A 25,845-nucleotide genomic window follows, 5' to 3' on the forward strand; every position below is an offset into this window, starting at 1 on the left:
CATATCCCAGCATGCCTTGGGCTGAATCTCCCACGGTGCCTGTGGTAGAAAAGCTCAGTTTATTTATTTTATTGTTTTTATTGAATGACTTGTTACAGATCATGACAAAACATTTGTTTAGGCCAGACATAAAATATAATAATTAAAAAAAAAAAAGAAACGACCGTGTTTATCAAACGTGGAAAAGCATTGAGATCTCGCGATATTTTGAAACCACAGCGATGTTATGCAAGTTGTTCAGTAACAAGCTGTGAAAGCATTTTAATCAGTAAGTGCTGTAACTACTGTTGCAGACAGTATTGCAGAGAGTTAAAGAAATCGACAAAGTGCGTAAGTAATGCCAGTGCACTTTACGGTTGTTAGAGACACTGGTTTATTTAAAGCGAGGTCTATTTCCTGATGTGCGTTCATTTGAACTGGTCCCACTGCAGCTTAGTGAAAACTCCAGATTGTGTCTGTCTGTGTCTCACCTGTCGGTAACTTTTGTTTACTTAAGACAGGTGCAATGCAGGAATAACGGTTTTTTGTTTGTTTTGTTTAAATTGGTAAACAAAATACATTCAGGACATACCTCGACGTTTGCCCAGTTTGCGTCGTCTATACCAAGCGTGCCTTGTTTTAAAGAGCTTAATCGTATCATGTCAGTCTGAGACTCATGAAGCGTTTTTTGTTTCTTTGTGAGGCTTACATGTTATGTTTTTAGCGTGTTGATTCGTCTGTCTGAGGTTGTGCAGCAGTGCCCCCCCCCCCCATATCCAAGCCAGGATTTTAGAACTGAAGTCCACCTGGGCAGCTAAAACTAAAATCTCTCTCCTTTTTTAATAATTACATGTATTTTCAATATTTAATTAATTCACTTAACTGATCAATTACACTTTTATCAATTTAACAGTCTCAAATCTATTTTAAAGCTGTCTCCTTGTTCCCACAGATTTTCCAGGGATACAAGTTGAAGCAGGTATTTATATTATTTTGTTTTGTTGGCCTAAAAGTAGCCAAATATGATCTTAAAGTAAGTGATCCAGTGTTGGAATAAACTTCTAAAATGTATTTGTTTTTAATCATATAATGTAAATGCTTCCCACGTTGCTAAAAACTGAGGCCACCTTCTGTGTGGCACAGGATTTTGTATTTTGTGAGAAAGTGTTTGCTCAGCCATTTCACTCCCTACACTTCCCAGCACAGCAATAATCAGTTCCACCAAAATGCCCGAAGGACCCGAGCTACACCTGGCCAGCCTTTATGTGAACAGAATGTGTGATGGGGTGGTGTTTGCTGGACCAGTCAGAAAATCGGAGGTCAGCAAGAACCCTGATGTGCCCTTCACCTGTGAGGCATATCGCATCACAGCCACTTCCAGAGGGAAGGAAGTGAAGCTCACACTGACGCCCATTAAGAGTGACGATTCTAAACAGACAGTGAAAGCTGGACAAGCAGATCAGCCTGTGGACATTGTCTTTCACTTTGGGATGTCAGGCTATTTCCGCTTCACCCCAGAGGATGAGCTGCACAAACATGCCCATTTGCTTTTTTATTCCAAAGAGAAGCCTTGCAGAGTGCTGAGCTTTGTAGATACACGCAGGTTTGGCAGCTGGCATCCCAATGTGTCTTGGCAGCCTAACAGAGGGCCCTGTATCATGTTTGAGTACAAAAGCTTCAGGTTAGTAAAAGCGATTGTCACTTGTGTCACCTGCCTAATCAAAATCTTACTGTCACAGTGACGAGTGAATTATTTTGCAGAGAGAACGTTCTGTCGCACCTGTCTGACCGTGCCTTTGACGGGCCCATCTGCGAAGTCCTCCTCAATCAGAAGTACTTCAATGGCATTGGGAACTACCTGAGGGCAGAAATCCTTTTCAGGTGAGAAATGTGCCCAACCAGGAGAGCAGTGCAAGAAATACATTTCTTTATTAGGAATGTACCAAAACTGATCGCATAAAAATCAGATTATGACAAAATGGTCCTTTTAAATTATGGGCTGTAACTAAGATACTTAAATTATAGTTTCATCTGCTGTATCTGATCTAAGTATTTAGCATTTAAAATGTTCTAAAACAGAAATATTTCCCTTGGCAGAAAGTTTTATTTTTCAAATAAATTTGTCTAAAACCCCAAAATACTGTTAACAATCAAAAACAATGGTCAGCCAATTTTCAAATCTAATAATCTAATCTAATCAAGGTCAAATTCGGAAGGGTATAAACTTTTCTGTAATACTAAAATAAAATTTCTATGATGTCTTTGTTTGAAGAGGAATAGCCTACTGACTGTATGTGTTTTGTTTAGTTGAAAACCATGACCAAACCATAACCCCAACTCCCATGTTTTCAAGGTCTTTTCCCCTCAGATATAAAATGAATGGCTTCTTTGAGTGTTGCTTTCCATGGCAAAGTTTCAGACATGTTAAAAACAAAAAAGGTTTGTTTTCAGCATAGAATACCCCTCCCATATCTGTTCAGATTGAACATTCCACCCTTCGTGCAAGCCAGGACTCTGCTGGAAGGCCTTGAGTCAGAAGATGTGTTTGAAAATGAGAGGTCTACCACAGGCATGAAGGTGAAAACCTAAGCAAAGACACTTTTTTTTTTTTTCTTCTTAAGATGCCTGATACTTTGGTTTTCTAACAGTGCTTTTTGTTATACTTTCTAAAAGACCTCAGACAAAGCTAAAAAGAAAGGGGGGAAGCCTGACTTACTCAGACTGTGTCATACAGTTCCTCTGGAGGTGGTGAACCTAGGTGGGTTTTCTTGTTTACTATCCGGTCCATTCTGAAACTCAAGTTTGTTTTCATTCTGAGTGACAGACTTTGCCCATATTCAGACATAACACAGTTTCATTTTTCCTGAGAAATTTCTTTTGATATTCAATACATTTCGAGAGTTAGGTGGAAAAGTTTACGATCCTGAGACAGCAGACTACTCTGGTTTTGAGACATGGTTACAATGCTACAGTGTGGATGGAATGAAATCTATCCAGGACCACAAAGGCAGAACTATATGGTTCAAAGTGAGTTAAATAAAAATCCTATACTTTAATCTATGGTGTGGTATTTTACCTACATATCACTGTTACTGATGCCTACTGTTCTAATTCCAGGGACATCCAGGTCCCATGGTGCCCAAAGGTGGGTCGATCTTCGAATATGTGAAACTTAACACTTTGGCTGAAGTCCATCCATCCATCCATCTTCTGTACCCGCTTTTTCCTGAAAGCCAGGGTCACGGGGAACTTTGGCTGAAGTGTGTCTGAAAATAGTTGATGCATCTGACTAAACTGTTTGTTTTTTTTTTTTCCTCCTGATTGTAGGTTCAAGGTCACCCAAGGCAAAAAAAAGATCAAAAAAAGAAGAGGACAATGATTACACAGACAAGAAAAAGGTATTAACAGTCACTTCTTTTCTTCGTCAGTAAGGAAGTCTATACACATGATTCCTAACACACAAAGCTCAATTTCAATAGGTGGCCCAAAGTTGCTCTGAGACCACAATAAAGAAAAGGATCAAACAGGAAACTGTGACCAAAACACCAAAGAATTACAAGGATCCCCGTCCAAAGGAAATTGGCTCCAAGAGAGGAAAGACTGAAAAGGCTGGGGAAGTAAGCACCCCTCAGAAAGAAAAGAAATCAACTGCACGTAGGAGAAAGAGCAGTAGTGCAGAACCATTAGAAGGTGAGCTTGTAATATTCTTTCAAAGTGAACCAAGTTTTTTTTCCTGCTAAGGAAAGAATTTCTAATAGTCCTCCTTGTTGCAGGTTCACAGAGGAAGAGTGGGAGAGTTACCAGGCAGAACAGCAAGTAAACATTTTAAGGGGGTACATCACTGTATGGGGTTATTTCTAGACTATAAATAAACATGATTCTACAAAAGTTCAGCAAGTGTAGAAAAGCCATCCCATTGTTTTTGGCACAATGTGAACCTCACACAGACGCCATGTATTTGAATTCTAAATTGCTTTTAATGGGAATCAACTTTCCTGACCAGTGACTGATTATTATAACATTGTCTGAATTTCTGATTTATACTACTATTTAATTTCTCCATTACAAGAACATTTAAACAGTATTCCAAACATGATCACCCTGAGCTTTATAATATGACATTTACTATGTATCACAAGACAAGGAGAAGTGACACAATTTGAAAGGGGCTGAAGTTCAAAGTAACTCCCTCTGATGTAATACATGCTGGTCGGGTTGGGTCTTGTTTCTCCAGCAGATCACAACTGAGAAGAAGGAAAAAAAACTTTAAATGTTTTGAAGACAATACAACAAATACTTTAAGGCAAACCATTAAAACCATAAATACTCACTGCCAGGCTTCCCTCACTGGAAGGCTGGTGCTGAGTGTTGCAGTCACACTGCTCCCATGTGACTCATAGAGTCGGAGTACAAGTGTCCCCTTGCTGTCCTCCGCCTGTTATGATAAATGACCATTATAGCGGTGAGCGGATTAAAGTAAGCTAGGGTCAAAGTCAGCGTGTAATGGTATACCTGTTTAATGGTCTCAAGGATAACTGCTTCAGTGTTGATGGAAAAGGCACTCCAGGGAACGATGTCAGGACTGCACTGGATTAACCTCAGTGGGAAATTGAGGTTGTACGCGCACTGGATGACAGAGGCATCTTGGAAGGATCCTGCACAAAAAACATCATCACATTACATATCTGTTTCACTAGGTTCACAATCAGTTTTACATTCTTCTGATATGCATTCTGAAACATGCCAGAAAGACGAGCAAAATTTACCTGAGTGTGGCATGATTGCATATGTGAAATGATGTGTCCCCATGTCAGCATTAGCGTCTGGGGCCTTTGGTGCTCTCAGTCTAAAACAAACACATTGACTTTTAGATGCAAATTATTCTGACGTAACTGAACTACTACTTTTAACATGATTAGTGTATCAACAGTGGAAAAGCTCACAGGGACAGCGTCATAGTGTTCTTGTGGACTGAATAGCCATATTTACAGTCATTCAGCAGTGCAACACCAAAGTTGTGTTCTGACAAATCAGTCCATTTGTGGCCCCAAACCTGAAAATGAAAGCGTGAGAGAAAAACAGCAGACACTGCATTACGGTCATTAAAACAGCACCACTGATGTGTGGGGCCAAAACAGAGTATTAGGCAAGTGTCAAATCCCTGGTGGAAAACTGTGTACATTAAGATGAACATCAGCTTTCTTGAACAGTGTTTTACCTCAAATCTGGCCCAGTCCCATGAGGTGTTCCTGTGGGTCGGTCTCTGCAGATGGCCAAACTGGATCTCGTATGTAGCGTTGGAGCTGTGAACTCGCACTGGAAATTCCACCTTAAGAAACTTGTGTGACTCTGCCCACTTCACCTGAAAGTAGAAGATGTAGTAAATTTCTTGTCTAAGCTGGATTTGTGCCTACTGTAAGCTACAGTACAATATTTGTGACAGACATGTTTTAGCATTGATAGAATTTGCCTTAAGGGACACTTGAAATATTTATCAGTGATTCTTTGGATCTGTGCAGAGTTCAAATGTACAGCAACATTACAGAGTACCTCTGTGTTGAACTTGATGTATGGACACATGGCATCCATGACGATCTCCTGTGTGATAATGCTCTTCTCACTGATCCTGAGGCTAAAGCTGACACTGCCCCGGAGCCCACCTGAGGAAACCACACGAACAGGATGCACCACCTCCTGCACCGGCTTCCTGGAAGTCATTTCTGCAATTAGCTTTTTTATATTCATATCTATAATAGCTGCAAAGTAATATAATATAGCTATAACAGTAATGACCTTGTCTGAAGATGGTAGTCCATTACATCCCAAGCATCCCAGTAGAGGGGAACATCATCAAACATTACAAACTGATTCCCCTGAGAGCTGTCAGCCATAGCTTCTCTGAAACCAACAAAAGGTGCAATAGATGGCAATTTATTAATATCACAACTGTTGTAGACAACATCTTCTATCTGGACTTCACGTGCTCTTACATTACCTGTTTGTATTGATCAAATACAGAGATGCTAAAGTGCCATCTTTGTTTACAATGGTCCGTAAAATCCCATTCTCCATGAGAACTGTGCCGTCAGCCTGTAACGTTACACAGCAGCATAGTTATCTAAAATATGTTACAACATAGCTTAAGTAACGAAATGCACTCACTCTCTCACCTGAACAATGACAGAGACTGGAGTCACAGGCTGTATGTGCTTGACGGGAGACAAACCAATGCTGGGAATTTTAACTAGAGCTGTATTGCCAGAGATACCAGAGCATTAGATATGATGTTGTAGTTAACAAGGTAACAACATAAATATTCTAAGTATCAGACATACCAAGACTGGGTTTACCAGCCTCATCTTCTATCTGGATGACTTCATTGCGTTCCCATGGCAGAGAGTTGAACACGCCAGCAGCATTTCCTTTGGATCCCAGGGCTCCACATGCATTATGCAACAGTGCAGCACCATCACTACGGATATCTAAGACACATTGAGATGTACATTACTTTTTATTTTGGAGAACTATGTATCAATATGGCACTGAGTTTAATTGGCAGTGATCTTTACTGTGAAAATGAACCAAAAACAGTACCTTCGTAATACCTGAGTGCATCCTCCACAACCATCTCTATGCAGCTGCCAGGGATTACATCATGAAACTGGTTTAGAAGAAGCAACCTAAAAGAAAAAAAAAAAAAAATCAATTAAAAGATCCTCATAAAAACAATCTGTCTACCGTCATTATCAGACAATAATAGGTGTCTAGACCTCCAGAGCTGCTTCAGTTTTTCCGTAGGATACTCAAATGTCCTGTCTTGACACAGCGCCAAACAGCTGGCCATCTCCACATCATGGAGGAGTGACTCACACTGGCGGTTTCCTTGTTTAATCTGGAAACAGCAATTCAAGAGTCATGATAACTGCACTTTACACAGTTAAAACTATTAAAAACACTTAACTAGTTGGTAGCTTATTTATTTTTTTGCTCAAAAGTAACAATCCAAATAAATGTAAATAATATGTACCATCTCCATATCAATCATTCTGAGTGTTAAAGTGAACGTATGAATATTTACGCCACAATATATGTATTTATATTTGTTAAGCATACTGTCCTTGTTATTTCTTATGTTGTATCCCATTCAAGTGCTTATGTTTTCTTTTCCTTAGATTGACCTTATCAGTCATGCTGTAGTAAAACCCCCTGGCACAGATGAATAAAGTTAAAATTTGTCTTACAATTAAGACTGTGAGGACATTTGTGTTCTACCTGTGCTTGTGTGGTGTAGGTGCCATTGTGAAGCTCCAGAAATAGCTCTCCGGTCCACGTACAAAGCAAAGCTGAGTCAGCGTGAAGTAGAGAGAACAGCTGGTCAGGAGAGGATATCAGCACTCTGAGAAAAACGTGAGAAGCGGAAGTGAGCAGTGATGTTGACACAGGTCACACCTTTGTTATTCACTCTGACTAAAAGACAATTTCCTTTATTAGTTTTGATGTCAGTAGACATCACTCATATCCTTTTGTATTTATAGTGACCACTGCCTACGTGCTGGCACACCCTTTGAATCACAGAAATAAAAAAGGAAGAAGGGACATAAAATTCATGAGTAATTTTTTTGTGTGTTTCCAGCTCAGTTTGGGTTTGGTTTCTCTTACTGACATACTAATACACAGTGTGTGGTCATAACTGACTTGGGAAGTCCATCTGAATCCTTGATCCTGTGCAGCCTGTCGAGCATCAGCTGCGTAGGGCCACCGCCACCATCCCCGAAACCGAACAACGCTGCACTGTGATTGGCTCTACCTTTATCCTTGTTATTCTTCACAGTTTTCACTAGCTGTGTGAACAAAAAAAAAAAACAAAAACAAAACCCAAACATATAGTGAAAATTGTACTCATTTCACAGACTCAACAACATTATGTCTACTGAAACCGAAACTCACGTCTTCAATCTTGCCTTTCATTACATAGGAATTTCCTGGTGGGAAGTGAGTTAAAACCTTGGAACCATCCAGGCCTTCCCAGAAAAATGTGTTGTGCTTTAAGAAACAGAAATAAAAAAATCATGGTCACAATGATTTAACTTTTGTCAAGGTAGAGTGAGCTAATTACTTACAGGGAATGTGTTGACCAGGTTCCAGCTCAGCTTCTGGGTCAAAAAGTTTGTAATACCACAGCCCTGCATTATTTGAGGAAGTTGGGCAGAATAGCCAAAAGTATCTGGAAGCCAGAACTAAAGAGTAGAGAAAACATATCAAGCAATCAAGACAAAAAAGAAGCTAAAAAGCTGGGATGTGTTTCATACAGAGGTTTTATGTAGACATATTAGCTGAACCCTACTTCTTTGCAGTGGATCCCAAACTCTTGGTCAAAGAAGCGCTGGCCCTCCAGGAACTGTCGTACCATGGACTCACCTGAAGGCAGATTGCCATCCTGATAGGAAAATATGTAATTAGTACACCTTAACTTATTATCATGTACATAAAAAAAAAAAGTGAATGTCAGCAGTCCCAACAATGCAGTTAAATCCAGAAGATATGTGGTTTATTTCAATGTTTAGGTTTACCATTTCCACCCATGTTCCCCCAACTGGAATGAACTGGCCTTTCTTGACATATTTCTGAATCTCAGAGAACAGTCCTGGATACCAACTTTTTACCCACTGGAACTGCTGGGCCTGGACAAAGAGCAAAAAAACTAAAGGGGACTGCTCAAATTTGTGGGACCTTTGTGGCTTATACCTATAGGTATAACTGTATTTCCATAAAATTACCTGAGAGCAAGTGAAAACAAACTCAGGGTTCTTTTCCATTAAACGGATCACGGTCACCCAACTTCGTCCACATTTGCGAATGGTCTCTTCATAGGGCCACAGCCAGGCTATAGATAAAGCATCATAAGCAAATTTCATAAAATGGCAATATTGCAATATATGACTTGTGCAGATGACATAACACAATTGTCAACACTTGAGTTTTAGAAATATACCAAAACAACATGTTTTTGATACCTTAACATCATAAAATAATAAATGCTGAACATAAAAGCAGCATAAAAAAATTGTCTAAAGTTGTCAAAATCAAGAACAAGTAAAAAAAATATATATAAATATGCAGAACTTTCAAGGGCAGTTTTCAGTATTTGCATGTTACTTCTGTACCACACAGTATTGCAGTATAACCTGAGTCTATGTGGCAGTGACCCATTGCATGGACAGTGTGCTGGCTTTCTCCATTTCTCTGACTGAAGAAGCTGTGAGCCAGACTACGTGCTTCAGAGAAAGAGCTGGGATCGGATGGGTCACAGAGGTTCACCATTTCATTGACAGTGAAGAGAGCCTGGTAGCTTCGCTGCTCTCCCTCCCCCAGCTCCTGATAAAAAAGACGGATAAATCCACAGAAATTAATGTTTGTTCTTTAAGAAAGTAATGAACCAAGTATGTACCGCTCTGTGTATCTGTACCTTTACAATATCAACAAGCATCTCAAAATCAGTCAGCAGCTCCCTCACATCCCGGTTAAACACCACCAGCTCGGCTCTCTGTACAGAAAACCTCCTGTTCGGGTCTGGAGCTGCAATCATGGACCCTTGGCCAGCTCCAAAAAGCCCGTTACAGGCCATCTCTACATAAAGCATGACCCTAAAGAAGGAGAAAAACATGCACACTTTAGTTTAGTTTAGTAAGTCAGGTTACTTAAAGAAGCATCAATGAGCTCATGTTAGCTCACTAACCTGTGTGGATCCTCATCTCTCAGACAGTCAGACAGGACATAACTCGTCTTTTCACCATCTTTAGTGAGGCCCTGCAAGTCAATCAACTATGTTACAGTATCTGCACATGGCCTACTGTACTTGTAGAGTTGCAGCATTTTTTTTTTTAATTTAGTCTGACATAAATGCTGTTACATTACCTGAACTGGTTGTCCATCTCTCCAAACCATTGCTTCCCCATCACTTTCCCATAGAAGATGAACCTCTTTGCCTCTCCATGACTCAGGGATACTCAGGGTTATTTTAAACCAGCAGGTCCACCACCTTCAACAAGCATCAAACTTGGGTTAGTGCCAAGATCTGAGAGGGGGGTTGGAAAGCATGAGGCAATGTGCCAATATTACTCACGTTGGTCCAAAGGTATCTCCGACTTTATAAGGTGCAAAATTCTGCTTGGAAGCTTCAGTGAATGTGATCCGTTTAGGGCACAAGAAGGAGGCGAGGGATTCCAGCGGGCAAGAGTATCCATAGAGCCTGCAGGGAAGAATAAGTAAATCAAACTTATTTCTATGGCCCCAAGTCCCATATTTCCAATTAGAAAAACACAAACGCAAAACACATTTCCAGTGATCCTCTGATTGTTGTGCATTTACACACACAAAAACTACAGAGCCTGCAGGCAGATGTGGACGTGGACATGTAATATAGTGGTGTAGGATTATTTATTTTAGAACAGTGGTAGTGACTATTATACTTTACACCTTGCTGATGTATATTTGGGTGACCTGCAGTATTTTTCGTATACACTATCTTCCAGACTGGTGTCTAACTGGTGTTGATGTACAGGCAAACACTGGAGCAGCAGGATGTGCAATCTCTATGATAAATGGCAATTGGTAATTAACAATTCTCCAGAAAAAATCTAGCACAAGAAGTGACAGGAGCATGTTGGGTCTATTGATTTCCAGGGTGAGTGCAGCCCTATGGATGAGTCCTTACCGTCCTCTCAGATTGCAGTCGGTGAAATAAACATCAGAGATAAATTTCTCTGCTCTTTCGAGGACAGTGCGCCTGTTCTTCAGCACAGGCTGGTGATACATGACAAAACCAACTACCAATAAAAACACCGGGAGATTTGCACAACAGCAAGCGCTGAAATTATAAAGTCCAACCTTTCAATACACGACCCGGAACTAAAACTTGTTGCTTTTGTATTTAACGTAACCCGCCGCTAGATGGCAGCACCGTTTAAGGCCTCTATGTGTTCTCCCTAATGCATCTATGGTCAACTAGGAAGGTGACGCCTGATATAATTGATGCTTTTAATAGAAATAATAGGTGAAGGCATGTAAAACACCCACTATTATTTTTATTTGAGTTTTTATTATTTTTATTATTTAATGTAGGCCTATTCAAAATGCTCCCTTTAACTTGAAACTGAAGATTTACTTCTCCAGGAATGTTTTTGTTTGAATTGTGTTTAGTGTGCTGTGCTCTATAACACTGTAAAACACTTTGGTCAATAGTTTTATTGTGATAGGTGTTATATAAATAAATAAAGTTGATTTGAATTGAAATAAGGTCACTGATGATTTAGTGTTAAATTTAAGCCTAATATACTTTGAATTAAATGCGAATTACGAAATACAATGAAAAAACATGCAATGAAAATTTCATTTGATTTCATAACACAGATATTTTTATTTTTATTTGAGATATCTGCTACTTTTTTATTTACACTTTAACATAAAGTAACAACTGAAAACCACTCTGACAAAAAAATGACAAAACAACAGTTTAAAATGTAAAGTGGTACATTTTTTTGAATGGAGCAAAGGGAAATGAGACCAGAAGCAGCAACGAGCAATGAGCAGGTCTTACACTCACAACATTTTATTGTCACACAGTGCATCACAATTTATATGTGTCAAAGACTTAGCTGCATCTTGTGGTGAGATTGCAGAATGTGGCCTTCTGAGCACCCCCTCAACCCAGGTGCATGGGAGGATGTCACCTTTAAAATAAAACTTGATTCCCTGTCTTGAGCCAGTGTTTAGTTTGTCCGTTCTGGGCTACTATAGAAACATGGCTGCCTATGTTAAAGGAGCCCCTCTCCCTATGTAGATTTATTTAATTTCCTAATTTAATCTTTATGCATTAAGAATTAACTGTATACTAAACGATAGGAATGCCTAAAGTTATCCTAAAGAACTATATAAATATTACTGATAGGCTGATAGATGATAAAACGGTAGAGGGAAACCCTGTGACGACAATGTGCTGACGTAACAACAATCCTGTAAAGGCTACAGTCTTACTGAGAGGCTCTCAAGAGTGCTGGAGAGTGAGTCTTGTGATGGGAGTGTAGGACAAGGGTTAGAGGTCAGCCCACGTGCAGCCTGAAAACACAAAAGCCTTTTTTCCCTCAGCATTATTCACAGGGAAGGGAAGGAGCTGTGTGTTTCTGTGTTTGTGTGAAGCTAGGAGCCCTTTTATTATAAAATCCATAGAGCAGCTCTAAGTACAGGGTTGCTGGAACTGTGGCATAGCCCATCCCTCTAAGGCCACCCTACCATCAGGGATGTCTGTTGACTCCTATCCCCCAATTGTTTGGTCTGTGGTTGGGCTTTCCACCACGTCAGGAGAGCCCCAGGGATCCGATGCCACGATCCAACTTGACCCAAGATACTCACCAGGTCAGTTCTGGCCTCATTGTGTTTGCCTAGAAGTATCTGTGTGGAGTTCCCAACAAAGAAACTCAACAAAGAATCTATAAAATAAATATGCAATATAATATAATATAATATAATATAATATAATATAATATAATATAATATAATATAATATAATATAATATAATATAATATAATATAATATAATATAATATAATATAATATAATATATAAATATAATATAAATATATATATATATATATAATGATTTGAAAGGGCAGCTGGTCATCTTGCTGTAAGGAAGATGAGCAAGGAATATTCACACAGAGGCCTAATATGTTTTGCCTGCCACAACACAGTAAAATGAGTCCAGACTGTGGCTTAAAAAACATCTTCCTAAAACCGCACAGTTGCATGCAAACAAAACCATGTGAACAACTTAAATCTTGCATGTTTCCACAAAGGTCCAAACTGACCCACAAGACAATTTCACACATGCACGATGAGTGGTGATAAAGGACAATGATCTCACAGTCTCATGGAATTTCATTGACTTTCTTGGACAATGAGCTAGACTCTTGAACCACACTCATCTCTCTCTCCAATCTTGTATCCAACTCTTTTGGTTTTGTCATGTTCAGCAGCAGATCTAAGAAATAAGAAGTGGGGAGTTCAGAATTAAATTGTCTCTGTAAATACGTGCAATTTACAGTCTTATATGCAGTCCTCTCCCTTCAGCTGTAGGTTTTGTTCAAGCTCATCAAGTGTCTCTTGCTAAGGTCTGTTCTGCAATTAAGATAATGTTTGTGATTTCGTTTCATATATATTTATATGGACAAGCTGTTGAAGTGAACTACAGTAGGTGATTAGCTTTCTTATTTTCCCCCTTAACTCTTAATCTGTCCTCATTTTTTAACAAAAACTGCTGATTTGCACAAGAGATCAGCTGTGTAATAACAGAGAAGAGCTGTTGCTGATGTTTTGCTTTGAAGAGTCACTATAAAGGCAGGGAAGAAGTGATGAGGAGGAGGAACATTTGAAAAAAAGGAGCCACATTTGACACTGTTTAACTTAGAATGTCTGTGATGTGATGAGACTGGTACTTTGCCTTTCACCTCCAAAAGCAGATCGTGCATCATTAGCATAATATCCACTGATGAAGCGTTAGCTTCAAGGAGCATTTTACTTCTTCAGTGCCTATGGGTACGTCTCCTTTATATAGTTATTCCAAGTTTTTTTCAGTTTTACAGAGCTGACGATATTTAGTAGCATTTACATCTGCTTGTCAGATTTTAATGCTGTTACCCATGAAAAATGTTTTGAAAGTATTAAGATTTGCTTTAATTCAGCAGTTATCCAACTGAATTTTTTTGTATTACAATGCTATATTTATTTTTTCTTCATTATCCTTTTCCTCCTTTAGGTAGAACTCATTGATTATTATAGGAGCATTGACACTAAAGATTGTGTGTTAACTTCTTCCCATACTAAAACTGGAAAGGTTTAGCAGGTGTATTATCATGTGTGATCAGTTGTTAAACAATCCAGAAAGAACCAAACAAACCAAAAGAAGCAGTAATGCAAAACCTAAGAAAGTATTATCCATGGTCGTTTATAAAAAATGACAGCACAATTTACAGTGTCCCACTATCAAGGGTGAGTAAGAGCTGCACAAGTGACTGTACAACCCTAAAAATCCCTAATGAGGGAACAGCCTCTTTCAATTAAATTCACAACTCCTGATGATTAAAATAATCACGTTTACCAGTTCTGACTGTTACAGTTTACAAAAAGCAGTAGGACTTAAACAAGCATAACTGTGGTTTTGTTTTGTTGCTTTTGCCCTTTGCTTACCTCTTTTGTCTTAACAGACAGCACACTAAAGAGACAATGAGAACCAGTCCCAGTGAAGAGCCAACCAGTAGAGGAACCAGTAAACCTGCAGAGAAGTAGCAACAGAAGCAGAAATAATTATTTATAAAGTCCTTTTCTTTCCTTTTGGGGTTTGCATGTGTGCATGCAGTACTGTACGTGTCTGCAGAGAACAAAATGTTGTAATTTTGTTGCTGGTATAAGAAATATTTGTAAGATAACTAATATTTAATTTGGTTTAATTTGGTAAATGATAAGCTTAAGATTTATAGCCATTTTGATTACTTTGTCATCACATTAACTATTTTCCTATATTAACTAGTTAAATAAATTATTACAGATAAAATACCATTATAATTTTGATATCACTTATTTGTTAAAACCGCACCAGAGAAAGTATAATGTTTATGGCATTAATAAAAGGGAGAATCTCTCAATGCTGCTTGAAATCACCTGTGCCAAAAATGAAAGTGTCAAAGTAGAAAATGTGCAGAAGCAACATACCAGTATTCATCCAAGACAGATCAGCTGAAGAGCAAAGAAAAAAGAGAAAAAAGAAGGAGAAAATGAAATTTGTAAAAGAACAGTCATCTCAGATTTGGTACCATTCAAGGAAAAGAGTGAAATAATAACATTTCTTATAACAGATAAAGTAAACTATGAAATCATAACTAGAACTGTGAGAACCAAGCCTTTTCATGACAAAAGCTGATAGCTTGAACTCACTTATTCAGACATAATGAACTAGATGATGTAGAAAAGATTTAAAGAGTTCTGCTGCTTGGCTGAGCCAGCATAATTTAACATGGCATCAAAAACATTTGAGGTGACTAGCCATAGTCTTTATGACTAAGCCATAATCACAGATATATATTGTAAGTCCTACTGTATCTGATAATGAAGCCTTTACAATATAACCTTAAACTATTTTTTTTCACTGTTCAAACTTTTTGATTATCTATATACTGTATATCTTAACAGTGCTGTTCAAATACTCAAAAAACAGCCTGTGTAACAGCAGTGTTGGATCTCGATCATTTATATTTAAAATCCATTAATCTGAAAACCACTAATGAAACTGATGCCTAAATCCCTGCTTCTGAAAAATGTGCAGCTCAAAACAGTACATGCTTTTCATTTTTACTGTATAAATACAGGAGTTAAAATGTATAAAGGTTAACTATAACTGTGGTAACATGTTGTTCCCCTGTGTTTTGCCAAGTTTAAGGCAGTGGAGAAAATACACTTAATACTAACTAATACCATTTCTATAAATTCAGAGTGAAAGGTGCAAATGCAATAGGGTAAAAATTTCCATGTATGATTCATGTACATGCCTTTATTGAAAATCATTCTCTATATTCAGTAGCCATTTCTTTATGTAATGTAAATAGTCATTTCAAGAGTACAAATTGAGAGAGAGAACACATGTATGTAAAGCACTAAGTTATTGCAAATACTTACGGTTTAGATGCATCTCCACATTATGCAGAACAGAGCACAATGTAGTGACACAACTACCATACTACAGAACTGTACAGGGCAAAGAGTATTACACTATACATGTTCATTACCAAATGTTTTCTGTACTCAGTGTAGCAAGCAAATATGTGCGTGTTTATTTTCAAGCATTGTTGGCAAGGCAAAATGTGCAAACAGACCCATAGACCACTGTGACAACATTTCTAATTTTTGCAGATTTTCATAGAAGAAATATACATTTTCAGACCGGCCTAATGTGTCTGCTTAAAGAACTCAGTCATGCATATGAATAAGGGTGCCAAAAAAAAAAAAAAAAAACAGTAAATTAAGTTGCGCTACAGTACTTTTCGGAGAAATTATAATTATGTGCACATACTGGAAAGAATAACTTAAATAAACTTGTAAGCATGATTGGTCAAAAGCATGCAGGGTGTGGCTTGAAAATTAGTCTTTCATTGTGGGACACAACGGATGTCTGCTACTGAAATTGACATTGTGTGAGTCTGAACTATGTCAGAAATATTTCTAGTCTTCCCACTCCATTGGCAAAAGCCAAGAGTGTGGGTAACCCTGGATGTGTGGTTTCCTGGGAACAGCAACAGGGGACAGACCACCAGAGTTTGTCACTGGCACACTTTTCTTGACTGCTGAGGAAGTCTTCTTCTGATTCGTCAAGGCTTTGGTCAGAGAGTGATCCAACTCAAAAGCCTCATCTGTTGGGCGCTCACGAAGAATATGTCTGATAGTGGGGAGGGCTAGATCTGATTTACAGTTCAGGTAGCTCTTGAGGTTGAGTTCAGGGAATACTGCATCTTTGAGAGTGTGAGCCAGCTGGATCTCACTGTGGGACTGTTTGAGCTGATGTGAAACTCTCTGCTCGAGTGAAACAAAGCACAGCTCATCTTCAGCCAAACCCAACTTTCCCACAGACAAACTGGTCTGGGTTTTCTTCCTCAGGGATGGATTCTGCATTTGGTGTTTGGACTTGGCTAAAGCCTCACTCTGCTGGTTCTCAAAGTCTTTCTTCTCGCCTGCACGGAGTTTCTCTAAACCACTTGGTAGGAGCTGATAGAGGCCTTCATCAGCCAGGTCTGCTAAATCGCCAACCATCAGCTGCTGAATGATCCGTTTCCTTGTGAGTGGAGATGTGACTGTAGGAGTACCGTGAAGTCCTCTGCCTGCATCAGACATAGAGCCAGCTTGTTAAACATCCCAGCCTGTGGGGTACTTCTTGGAATGACAATGAGCCTTCACGCCCAGCATGCATCAGCACTGCCTTATAAAGTAAAAGCTCAAGCATCGCTGTTCATAAAAGTCAACAGCAGAGGATTCCAGATTGCCATGTAAGAACACGTGCCATTTAAAAAGTGAAGCTCTGAGAGGGAAAATGAGGAAAACATGCACATTTTTACCACACTACATACCATACAGTGTGGTAAACCAGCCAACTCCACAAAATTAAGCCTTTAAAGAATAATTGCAGGCCTGCAGATATTGTCAGTAAGTCAGGAGAATGGTAGTACTTTCCTATGAGTTTATCAAAGTCAGGAAATTTTTAAGATGATGAGAGGGACATCATCATATAAGCCGAACCACCAGCTGGTGACACCATACAAGCCAAAGTCAGTGTGATAGCCGTGTGCTTTGCAGGAATAAAATTGCCTCCACAACATCTAAACCTGCATTTTAGCTATTTGTAAAGCAGCGCAGTGGCCGTGCCATTTATGTGACCTTCGCACTCATGCTAGTAAAAAGAACTGAGGTTATTTTGAGTACCATGCTTACCGTCCTTAAACGATACAAGGACAACTCTGCTCTCAGCAAGCTGTGTTTTCCTGTAGTTGTTATTGAGAGGTACAGGATCTGAGTCCTGGGCATGAGAGGCATAGAGAGATGTTGCCAGGGCCAGAAACTGGAAAAAACAAAGCAAAAGTATATTACTTGTGGAATTTTCCACACTGATTAATCTGGAGGAAGTGTTCAGGGAGAAGGAAGTCTGGATATCCCTGATTTGGCTACTGCCCTCGCGACCCGGCCCCGGATAAGCGGTAGAAGATGGATGGATCGATGGATGGAGTTTTCCACACCGATTAAATTGAAATTTAAGGGACAAACTATATTATTATCAATGTAACATCAGGTTAAGATAGCTTATTTCTTCTAACATCAAATTTGCTTAAAAAAAGACAAAGCACCTGTTTGCGAGATATCGTTATATGATTCCTGAACACTGTCCACAGCACACTTGGATAGCATGGAGGAGTTGTCAGTGACCCATCATAGCGATAATACTCATCCAAACGTGCAGGCAGCAGTGCTCTGATGTTCAAACCGGGTACCTGCACTCTCTGATCTGTTGGTTAAATAAAAGAAAAAAGCGGAAGTTTCACAACTATTTACATGACAATCAAATCATAATTACCACATAAGTAAGAGTTTGAAGATTCTGGCCCCAAATGAATGAATAAATCAACACTAATGATGATTTACCACAGTTGGTTTACATGGTCAAATCCTAAAATAGCTTAGGTTTTCAATAATTTCAAGCGGATGAGCCTGAAAAGTGGTGATGACTGTGTTTCACCAGGCAGGTTAACTTTGTTAACTACTCATGCTTGACACATTGAAACATAAGCTGCAAAAGGCACTGCAAAAGACTCACCCCTGTATTTGACACCATTGATGAACTTTAGAAATTGTTCAAAAGCTGGATTGAACTCCCCAACCTGTATGAAAAAAACATATTTAGATGGTTTTTCTCCACAAATATTCACAGATCACCGTGCCCTTTGAGTCCACGACTCACCTCAATAAGGACTCCCAGCACAGCAAGACCATCAGATTTATCTACAGCTGTGGCCATACTGGGGTACTTGTCTGAATTGTAGTGCACCACATGCACCTGAAAAGAAAATTGGAAAATATGTCAAGACCCCATGGAACAAAAACAACAGAAATAGCAGCTATAATTAGTCAAAACCTAGTTAAAGAAATGGGGAAACAATTACATGAGAACAGAGTTACAAATAAACCTATTTAGAACAGTATAACAATAGATGTTAACTGGGTTAGAAATAGCTGGTGATGCTCAGGGGATGTAATAGTAGAATGTCTGGGACCAAAGCATATAAGAAACACTGGAGATTCACTACAATGGGTGCTCTATTTCAGCACATAAATAAATATCAGACTATCAGATGTTTTGGTGATGTTCTTGCTTTTTCAAAACAAAATAAAGGCATGTTTATCATTCTGGCCAAATATGACGAAATTGTATTCACAGGCCTTGGTCTGTCTTTTATTTAATTAAGGCAGACATATGTACTATTTTTGGGAAATGTTCAATTCCCCATCATTTCATTCCTCAAAAACAACATGTCATCAAGGAACTGTGGTTCTGGACTCTGGAGAGACTTGAAAAGATGCATGCTCTCGACATGTCCACTCAGAAACTCAGGTCAAACCACAGCACCTTCTATGTGGCTTGGCTGCAGCTGGGCCATGATCACATAAAAGCACACAGGTTGTAACCATTTCACTGCAATTCCAATAACACTAAATTATGTAAAAATCTGTCATATGTTTGTTTATATCACGAAAGAGCCTCTAAATGTTCTGCATTTCTTGCAGCACCAAAGTAAACAGCACAAGCTAATGTGAGGAGACTTCTGGGGTTTGACACTTTAAAGAACTAAGACAGACACTCCTTTTCATAGGTGGTTGAACAACAAACCATATAATAGTCTGGTACTCTAATCCTCTTAAAGCTTCAAAAAATAACACTGACACAGACATACTAGCATTCTCAATTTTACTGAAATTATGTCTTTGCCATTTTGTGCAATTAAGTGACAAAATATACTGATTTAATTAGTAAACGGGTGAGTTATTTGTGAATTGTTTATGAGTTTAACTGTCCTCTCTTTATAATCTCAGTAAGTTTTTAAAACCCACAACCAATTTATTATTAAGATCTTCTAAAACTTTTGAATTACAAAGTTTTTCATACAAGCCTTCAATTAATACAAGCATTTAAATTTACAGTTGATTACACAAAGTGGAAGGTGCAAAATAAGCAACATCCGACATACAAAAAAAAAAAACATTCCCTGTCAAAAAACTGGAACAGCAATATGCAGATGCAGAGATTTTCTGATTTCCTTCAGCTTGAGCAGTGTCTGTGCACCTTGAAGGGTGTCAGTGGCTCTGGTTTATCTGTCAGTGAAATGTCTCACATTAAAGTCAGAAAGTATTAACTCATTTGTCTGGGGCCAGAGATGCTGTCGCTGGTTTATACAGATAAGTGAAAGACCTATTTGAATGGACTGGACTGACTTCAAACATTGATAACAAATCATAAAAAAAAAAAAAAATTATCTTTTATAAATTTTTTTTATAATATACAAAGTAGAGGGACTGACAGAAAATAGTACGATTTAGGGCGTTATAGCTTTCATATAACATAACATGGGTTTACTCTGGGTACTCTGGTTTCCTCCCACAGTCCAAAAACATGTTCACTGGTGACTCTAAATTGACCATAGGAGTGTGTGTGGTTGTTTGTCTTTGTGTGTCTCTATGTGGCCCTGTGATGGACTGGTGACCTGTCCAGGGTGTACCCCTGCCTTTCACCCAAAGAGAGCTGGGATAGGCTCCAGCAGATCTCTGTGACCCCAGTTAGGAATAAGCAGGTATAGATGATGGATGGATGAACATAGTGACAGAGCTGTTTCCTTTGTTTACCTCTGCTGCATACTGTTTGTTGTTCACCAGGTGTTCAGAGCCTGTAGGTCTGCTGGAAGAGCCCCAGTGCAGATGAAGCTGAGCAGCAGTGTAACGCTGAGGCAGGCTGGAGATGTGCATCTTGGGGGGCAAGGAGAGTTGTACTGTGGATCAAAAGCAATCAAACAGAACACATAACAGAGCAAGGTAAGGGTTACTGACATTAACATGAAGGGATCAAGAAACATCAATTTGTGATGCCATTTGATTTTGCAAAAGCTACGTAGCTACATTTAAGATACTTTATTATGAAGTGACGCAGGGTGCCCTCCACATGTTCGTCAGTGTGTGACGAATGTTTACAAGTGAAAGACCTTTGTCAGCTTATCTCAGACACACATCACACTCATGATGCCACTTGCTTGTGGCATTGAGGCTCATCAGGCTTGCACACATAAGCATTTGTCTGATCACTTTGTCAGTGGCTAGCAGTCTACTTACGCAGATATTACAGCAATTCAATCGTCACCAACACAGGGCAGGCATTACATGTGGCTATACAGGGACTGTCAGTGAAATTCCTCATATATAGCAATTTATACATTGTGCCAACAGCAACATGTAAGAAACAAACCTAACCAGTTTGACCTTTTAGTGCCATAGGACGGACACAGCTTATCATCAAACAAAGCAGAAAACATGAATATCGTATGTGGCCTAAGTCATTAAATAAAATCTGTGGCACATGGCATAGTTTTCCATATCCCAATATATTCAGTCTTAACATAGAAATAAATACGCAACATTAAGCTGAAGTTTTGTTTTTTGTTTTTTTTTTGTAGAGATGCGCCAGACCCAGTAGAGGCAGAGCAGATGACTGGTCTCATATTTTCCCAGACTTAAACATGGAGCCTTCTTTGGGTGAAAGGAAAGCTTAGATAATAAGAGAGTGATTACGGAAAATTACTGTGGCAGATGTAGAAACAAGATCCTCCTATCATTTTCTTTAGGTTAATCTAGAAATTAGGTGTTTACAGCAAGAACAGACTCCTCCAATGTTTAGGTAGGGCCACTTCTAATGAATACTACACTTTGATTTGAAGAACGTCTAGATCATAAGCCAAGCCAAAAAAAAGCATTGCTAAACATTTTTTTAGTTTGATACAGTATCTGTGATGAAGTGAAAAGTACAAATTACATTTTAAAGACTGTACCTCACTACATGTTAGGTGGATAATACTGATGATTAATACTCACTAGAGTGCCCATTATTTCCAAGAGTGAGCTGCTCATTGGGTGACAGGTTGTAGTTTTGAACCTCAATTGGACGTAAAGTTGGGTCGAACCTTAGCAGCTCTGACTTGATGTCTATAGGAGACTGGAAAGCTCCACCACAGTATGGATATTGCTTGGACCACTGCTGCTGCCCATCCAGCCCTGCAAAGTATCAAAGTAAACTGTTACCAGTAAAACACCTTTGGGACATGTATGAATCTTAATGTAACCCAAATGTAATATTAACAATTTGAATGTGTTTTTCACTGAAACTGTGGTAACAAACATGTTTTATATTGTAATGTCATACACTGCAATGTTAAACTGTTCTATTTTAAACTATGTCCCAGTGTGAAACTGAATAGGAGATGGTTACAAAGAGGGCCAACTGAATAAATTATCCATAATCAAAAAAAAAGTATTATCTATATAGAAGGCGGCATGGGTGAGTCTTGTGGTTTTGCTCTTGATCCTTTCTAAAGCAGCGAGAGTGAGAACCAAGCTGGTGTTTGCGGCGAGAGCCAGTGAGAATGCCGTCTCTCTCCAAATGAGAGGTTTCTATAAAGCAGAGGACACTTAAATGGCCACATTTGCAGATCAAGCCATGCAGTTTACAGCGGCTTCTGTTGCATGAGGGTGTCTCTGAATAGTGTGTCTGGAAAAGCAATGATGAAAGAGAAATATGGTAATAAGACATGGATTGAAAAGAAAATCAAGGAACTCTTGACATCTAATATTTTCATTCAGTGCATTGGCTGAACTATAAGCATTCACACTGAGCTTTACTGAGCTTTTAAACACAATGCTTAGCACAAAGTGAGGGTTTTACTTTTCGCTAAATGGACCCTAACAAATGTGAAGTGACATAACTATAATGGAATAGAAAATGCTTAGAAAAGTCATGAATGTACCAGTGCTCACATCACTTCTCCATGTTTGAGTCTAATTCAGTATCTGTCCAGAATTCATCTAAAATCCAACATTCACCATATGCCAGCTGACCATAGTTAAATATAAAAGATGCAGCATGAATCCTGCCCCCAACCTAACTGTGAAATTCCCAGACAAATGCATATTGATTGTCCAAGACATGCCAAAAGGCATCAAGTGACGCTGTGAAATCACTGAATACTTGTTTGTAGCCAGACTCAAAGTTCAATTTAGGCAAACTCTCTCCAGAAAAGGAAAGAAAATTCTTCTTATGGCTATAATTACTCAGTGTCCATTTGATTTTCAGTTTTAATTAGACCCAGCCTGCCCTTTAATAATGGCCTTTAGTGGCCTTTCATGGCCCCTTGGCAGTTCTTGGTAGAACACATATATAACTGTAGGTAATTTCTAAGGAATGGGACCTCTTCTAAGTAAAAGGAAAGTAAATTAGAGTAATTCTACTGGGCTTTTTAAAGCTAACCATTCAACATGACATCAGTGGTAGTTCTAGGTGACAAAACTAAAAATCATCATCAATAATACTTATTTTACTCTTACATTCAGATTCACTGTTTTGTCCTCTGCCAGAGGGTGGAGTGCTGTGGTGGAGATAAATTGTATGACTCAGCTGTGTCCTCGTCAACAGAAAGTGCTACTAGCCCTCCAAACTATGGATTGCTGACGAGCCACTGGAGGGTTTGGCTTTAAGTGAGGATGAAGTCCAACACGCTGAACTTAGTAGGCCAGAGATTTTTTTTTTTTTTTTGTTATTATTACATGAACTGTTATCAGTAGTAATCACAAAAGTTTCAAGTCTGACTAGTAATTAATGTGTTATCTTTAAGAATGCATGTGATTATTTAATTGTTTCTATTAATTAATGTAATACATATATTTTTGGAAGAATTCAAGTGTACAGCACAGGAAGAATCAACTCTCTCCTTTGCCAATTTACAAAAGAAGATGAACAGCTGTGTGTATAGAGTCCACTGAGAGCTATTCCCTCCCATTAACGCGAAGTATCAGCCTTTCTCACACACTGGATTTGAGTTTCTTTTCATTTTACTATAATCATTTTATCAAAAATGACTAAAGTAAAGAGACTGAACTCATTTTTTATTCATTTAAAATTAACTTTCAAAGATCACAGTAAGGCTACCCACACACTAGACAATTTTATTCCCAATTTTTGGACCAGTTTGCCCCCCCCACTGATCATGGGGGTGTGGCCCTATTCCAGGCTTGTCACAACCTATTATTTGTCTAAACATTCCTCAAGTGTTTGGTGTCAATACAATTAATTTACTGCTCTTCATCGAGTTTCTGTGAAATCTCATGTTTGTGAAATCGCCAATCTGAACTCAGATGGGAGGTGTCAGCTGTAACTCTCCATGTGTCTGTGGTCTCCCGGGATTTCAAGATCAGTGAAGATTAGATAATCTAGTGTGTGGCCTGTTTGAGCAATGATTGCAGCTGCCAACTATTTGTCAACGAAATATTGAGAATAATGATACTGATTTGCTGCACCTGGATACTTAATTCATCAGAACATTTAGTCCCTGAATGCAACAGACTGTTGTGAAGCAAAGGTACAATGAGCACAGTTATGGTTCAGAAATGGTTATGATCAGGGAGCAGCACCTTTGATGCTGTTATAATGTTTGTATTACAACTTAACATTGCCATCTCAAAGCAAAAGCCAAACAAACTCTTCTCTAATTCAGTTTTGGCCTCTCACAGCTGCATCAAATTCTACCACTCAGTTCATTAATGCAGCCTTAACACTGCTTGAGATTGCAAATGCACAAACAATGCACAAAAAAAATCTATCTACCCCTTTTGTAATCTACAACTGACTAAATTTCTATTAGCATACTTACCACTGTAGGTCCACTTGGCACCTAAACAGAGAAAAAAACAGGTGTGGTGTCCAATTGTGCATTTAAAATATATTATAATAAGCCCACATACATGATACTGAAATTAAAACAAATAAAACAAACAAAAAAACATCTGAAAACAGACTCAGAAGCAAAAGGTCATTTCATGTCAGCCTCCCCAGAAAGAACATGTGCAGGTGGATGGAGACAGCTGTCATCCATCCCTTCTGCTCAAGATTGCACAAATGTAGATAATCCAGATCTTTTCCTGTAGAACCAATTTCCTTCTTTTAATAAATCAAAAAGTGTTTACATCCTAATAGCCTATTGTTTTGTCCTAATCAAAGATCTTACCATGCAGTGCAGAGAAGAAAGTCAGCTGTAGTAAGATGAAGGGTGTGACGTTTAGAAAGTGCATCTTGAGTTTCTCTCATGTGGCCTGAGGTTCACCCTGTGAGGAGCTGGAGTTTGGAGCACCGGGGATCCTGCTTCCAAACCGGCTTTTATACCCACGTTGTCAGCTCCATTGTAGCTCGCACTGACGTCAGAGGGACAACAAAACCAGCCTCCGGAGTCATATGGTCACCGGAGAGTGGCAGCTCAACAGTGGCCACCGCGTCCAAGCGAAGTCACTCATTAGGGCTGGAGTTCAGACACGGGCTTTGCCGACGAAGCTTGCGGGAAATGATGCGCTGTATGCACCACCGCCGGTGTTGCAGAAAAACTTGCGACCCTTCAAATTGTGTGACGCCAGAAACTGAGAAAGACTGATGGGTTGACCAGGTATTGACAGGTGAGATTTCAGCAACCTGTTCTCGCTCACACTAACGAAAACTTACGGCCCTATCAAACTACTACAATAAGAGACAATGCAACACTGCAAAATACAATATGTTACAATATGAATACTTTCCACGTTATAGAAACATTGGACAGACGTTGTTTGCATTCAGGTCAAAGTTAAGTTTAGTCAGGGTTAACAGATGCAGTGCAGCCTTACACTCAGAATTAAAAAGATATGAGTATTTCAGATAAAATGATAAAGTGATAGAGTAAATCTGTGAGGGAGTGATCTGAATTTCCCGAAAAATGCTCTTTAGTCAAGCCCTCACAAAAAGGTTAGGCTGCATTTGCATCTGCATTTTTGATTCAGGAAATCTGGGTTTTGATGCAGAAATCCCAGCAATAGCATAACCCGTCTACAGTGTATGCAAACCTATATGTTGTGTCAGTGTAGCATGTTTACATTACTGTTTTCTGAATAAGGTTTTGAAATGTGGACCCACTAATAAACAAGTATACAGATGTTTCAAACACT

The 25,845-nt window shown here is 38.9% G+C and overlaps 3 protein-coding genes across 3 annotated transcripts; 1 reads left to right on the forward strand and 2 right to left on the reverse strand.

Moving 5' to 3' along the window:
- The first annotated feature begins 212 nt into the window (after positions 1-212).
- Positions 213-3,872, forward strand: neil1 (nei-like DNA glycosylase 1). Its single transcript, XM_026311813.1, has 11 exons — positions 213-330; positions 932-958; positions 1,181-1,660; positions 1,741-1,860; positions 2,460-2,556; positions 2,653-2,737; positions 2,885-3,006; positions 3,097-3,124; positions 3,307-3,377; positions 3,459-3,669; positions 3,753-3,872. The coding sequence occupies exons 3-11, from the start codon at positions 1,206-1,208 to the stop codon at positions 3,797-3,799; spliced, it is 1,236 nt and encodes a 411-aa protein (XP_026167598.1). The 5' UTR covers positions 213-330; positions 932-958; positions 1,181-1,205; the 3' UTR covers positions 3,800-3,872.
- A 62-nt stretch (positions 3,873-3,934) lies between these two features.
- On the reverse strand, positions 3,935-10,888 carry man2c1 (mannosidase, alpha, class 2C, member 1). The gene is made up of 26 exons (XM_026311812.1): positions 10,694-10,888; positions 10,103-10,228; positions 9,895-10,018; positions 9,716-9,786; positions 9,446-9,623; positions 9,165-9,354; positions 8,757-8,863; positions 8,550-8,660; positions 8,324-8,416; positions 8,100-8,216; positions 7,927-8,022; positions 7,675-7,820; positions 7,252-7,375; positions 6,750-6,871; positions 6,574-6,659; positions 6,315-6,461; positions 6,150-6,229; positions 5,975-6,069; positions 5,773-5,877; positions 5,530-5,686; positions 5,198-5,341; positions 4,923-5,032; positions 4,746-4,825; positions 4,492-4,634; positions 4,311-4,414; positions 3,935-4,223 (listed from the first exon to the last, which is right to left on the reverse strand). The coding sequence occupies exons 1-26, from the start codon at positions 10,792-10,794 to the stop codon at positions 4,112-4,114; spliced, it is 3,069 nt and encodes a 1,022-aa protein (XP_026167597.1). The 5' UTR covers positions 10,795-10,888; the 3' UTR covers positions 3,935-4,111.
- A 5,274-nt stretch (positions 10,889-16,162) lies between these two features.
- On the reverse strand, positions 16,163-24,995 carry ca12 (carbonic anhydrase XII). Its single transcript, XM_026311893.1, has 9 exons — positions 24,882-24,995; positions 24,528-24,548; positions 21,700-21,879; positions 20,464-20,606; positions 18,527-18,622; positions 18,383-18,446; positions 17,916-18,073; positions 17,506-17,632; positions 16,163-16,898 (listed from the first exon to the last, which is right to left on the reverse strand). The coding sequence occupies exons 1-9, from the start codon at positions 24,943-24,945 to the stop codon at positions 16,246-16,248; spliced, it is 1,506 nt and encodes a 501-aa protein (XP_026167678.1). The 5' UTR covers positions 24,946-24,995; the 3' UTR covers positions 16,163-16,245.
- Between the last annotated feature and the right edge of the window lie 850 nt (positions 24,996-25,845).

Source organism: Mastacembelus armatus, chromosome 6, assembly GCF_900324485.2.
Source record: "Mastacembelus armatus chromosome 6, fMasArm1.2, whole genome shotgun sequence".
Lineage (NCBI taxonomy): Eukaryota > Metazoa > Chordata > Actinopteri > Synbranchiformes > Mastacembelidae > Mastacembelus > Mastacembelus armatus.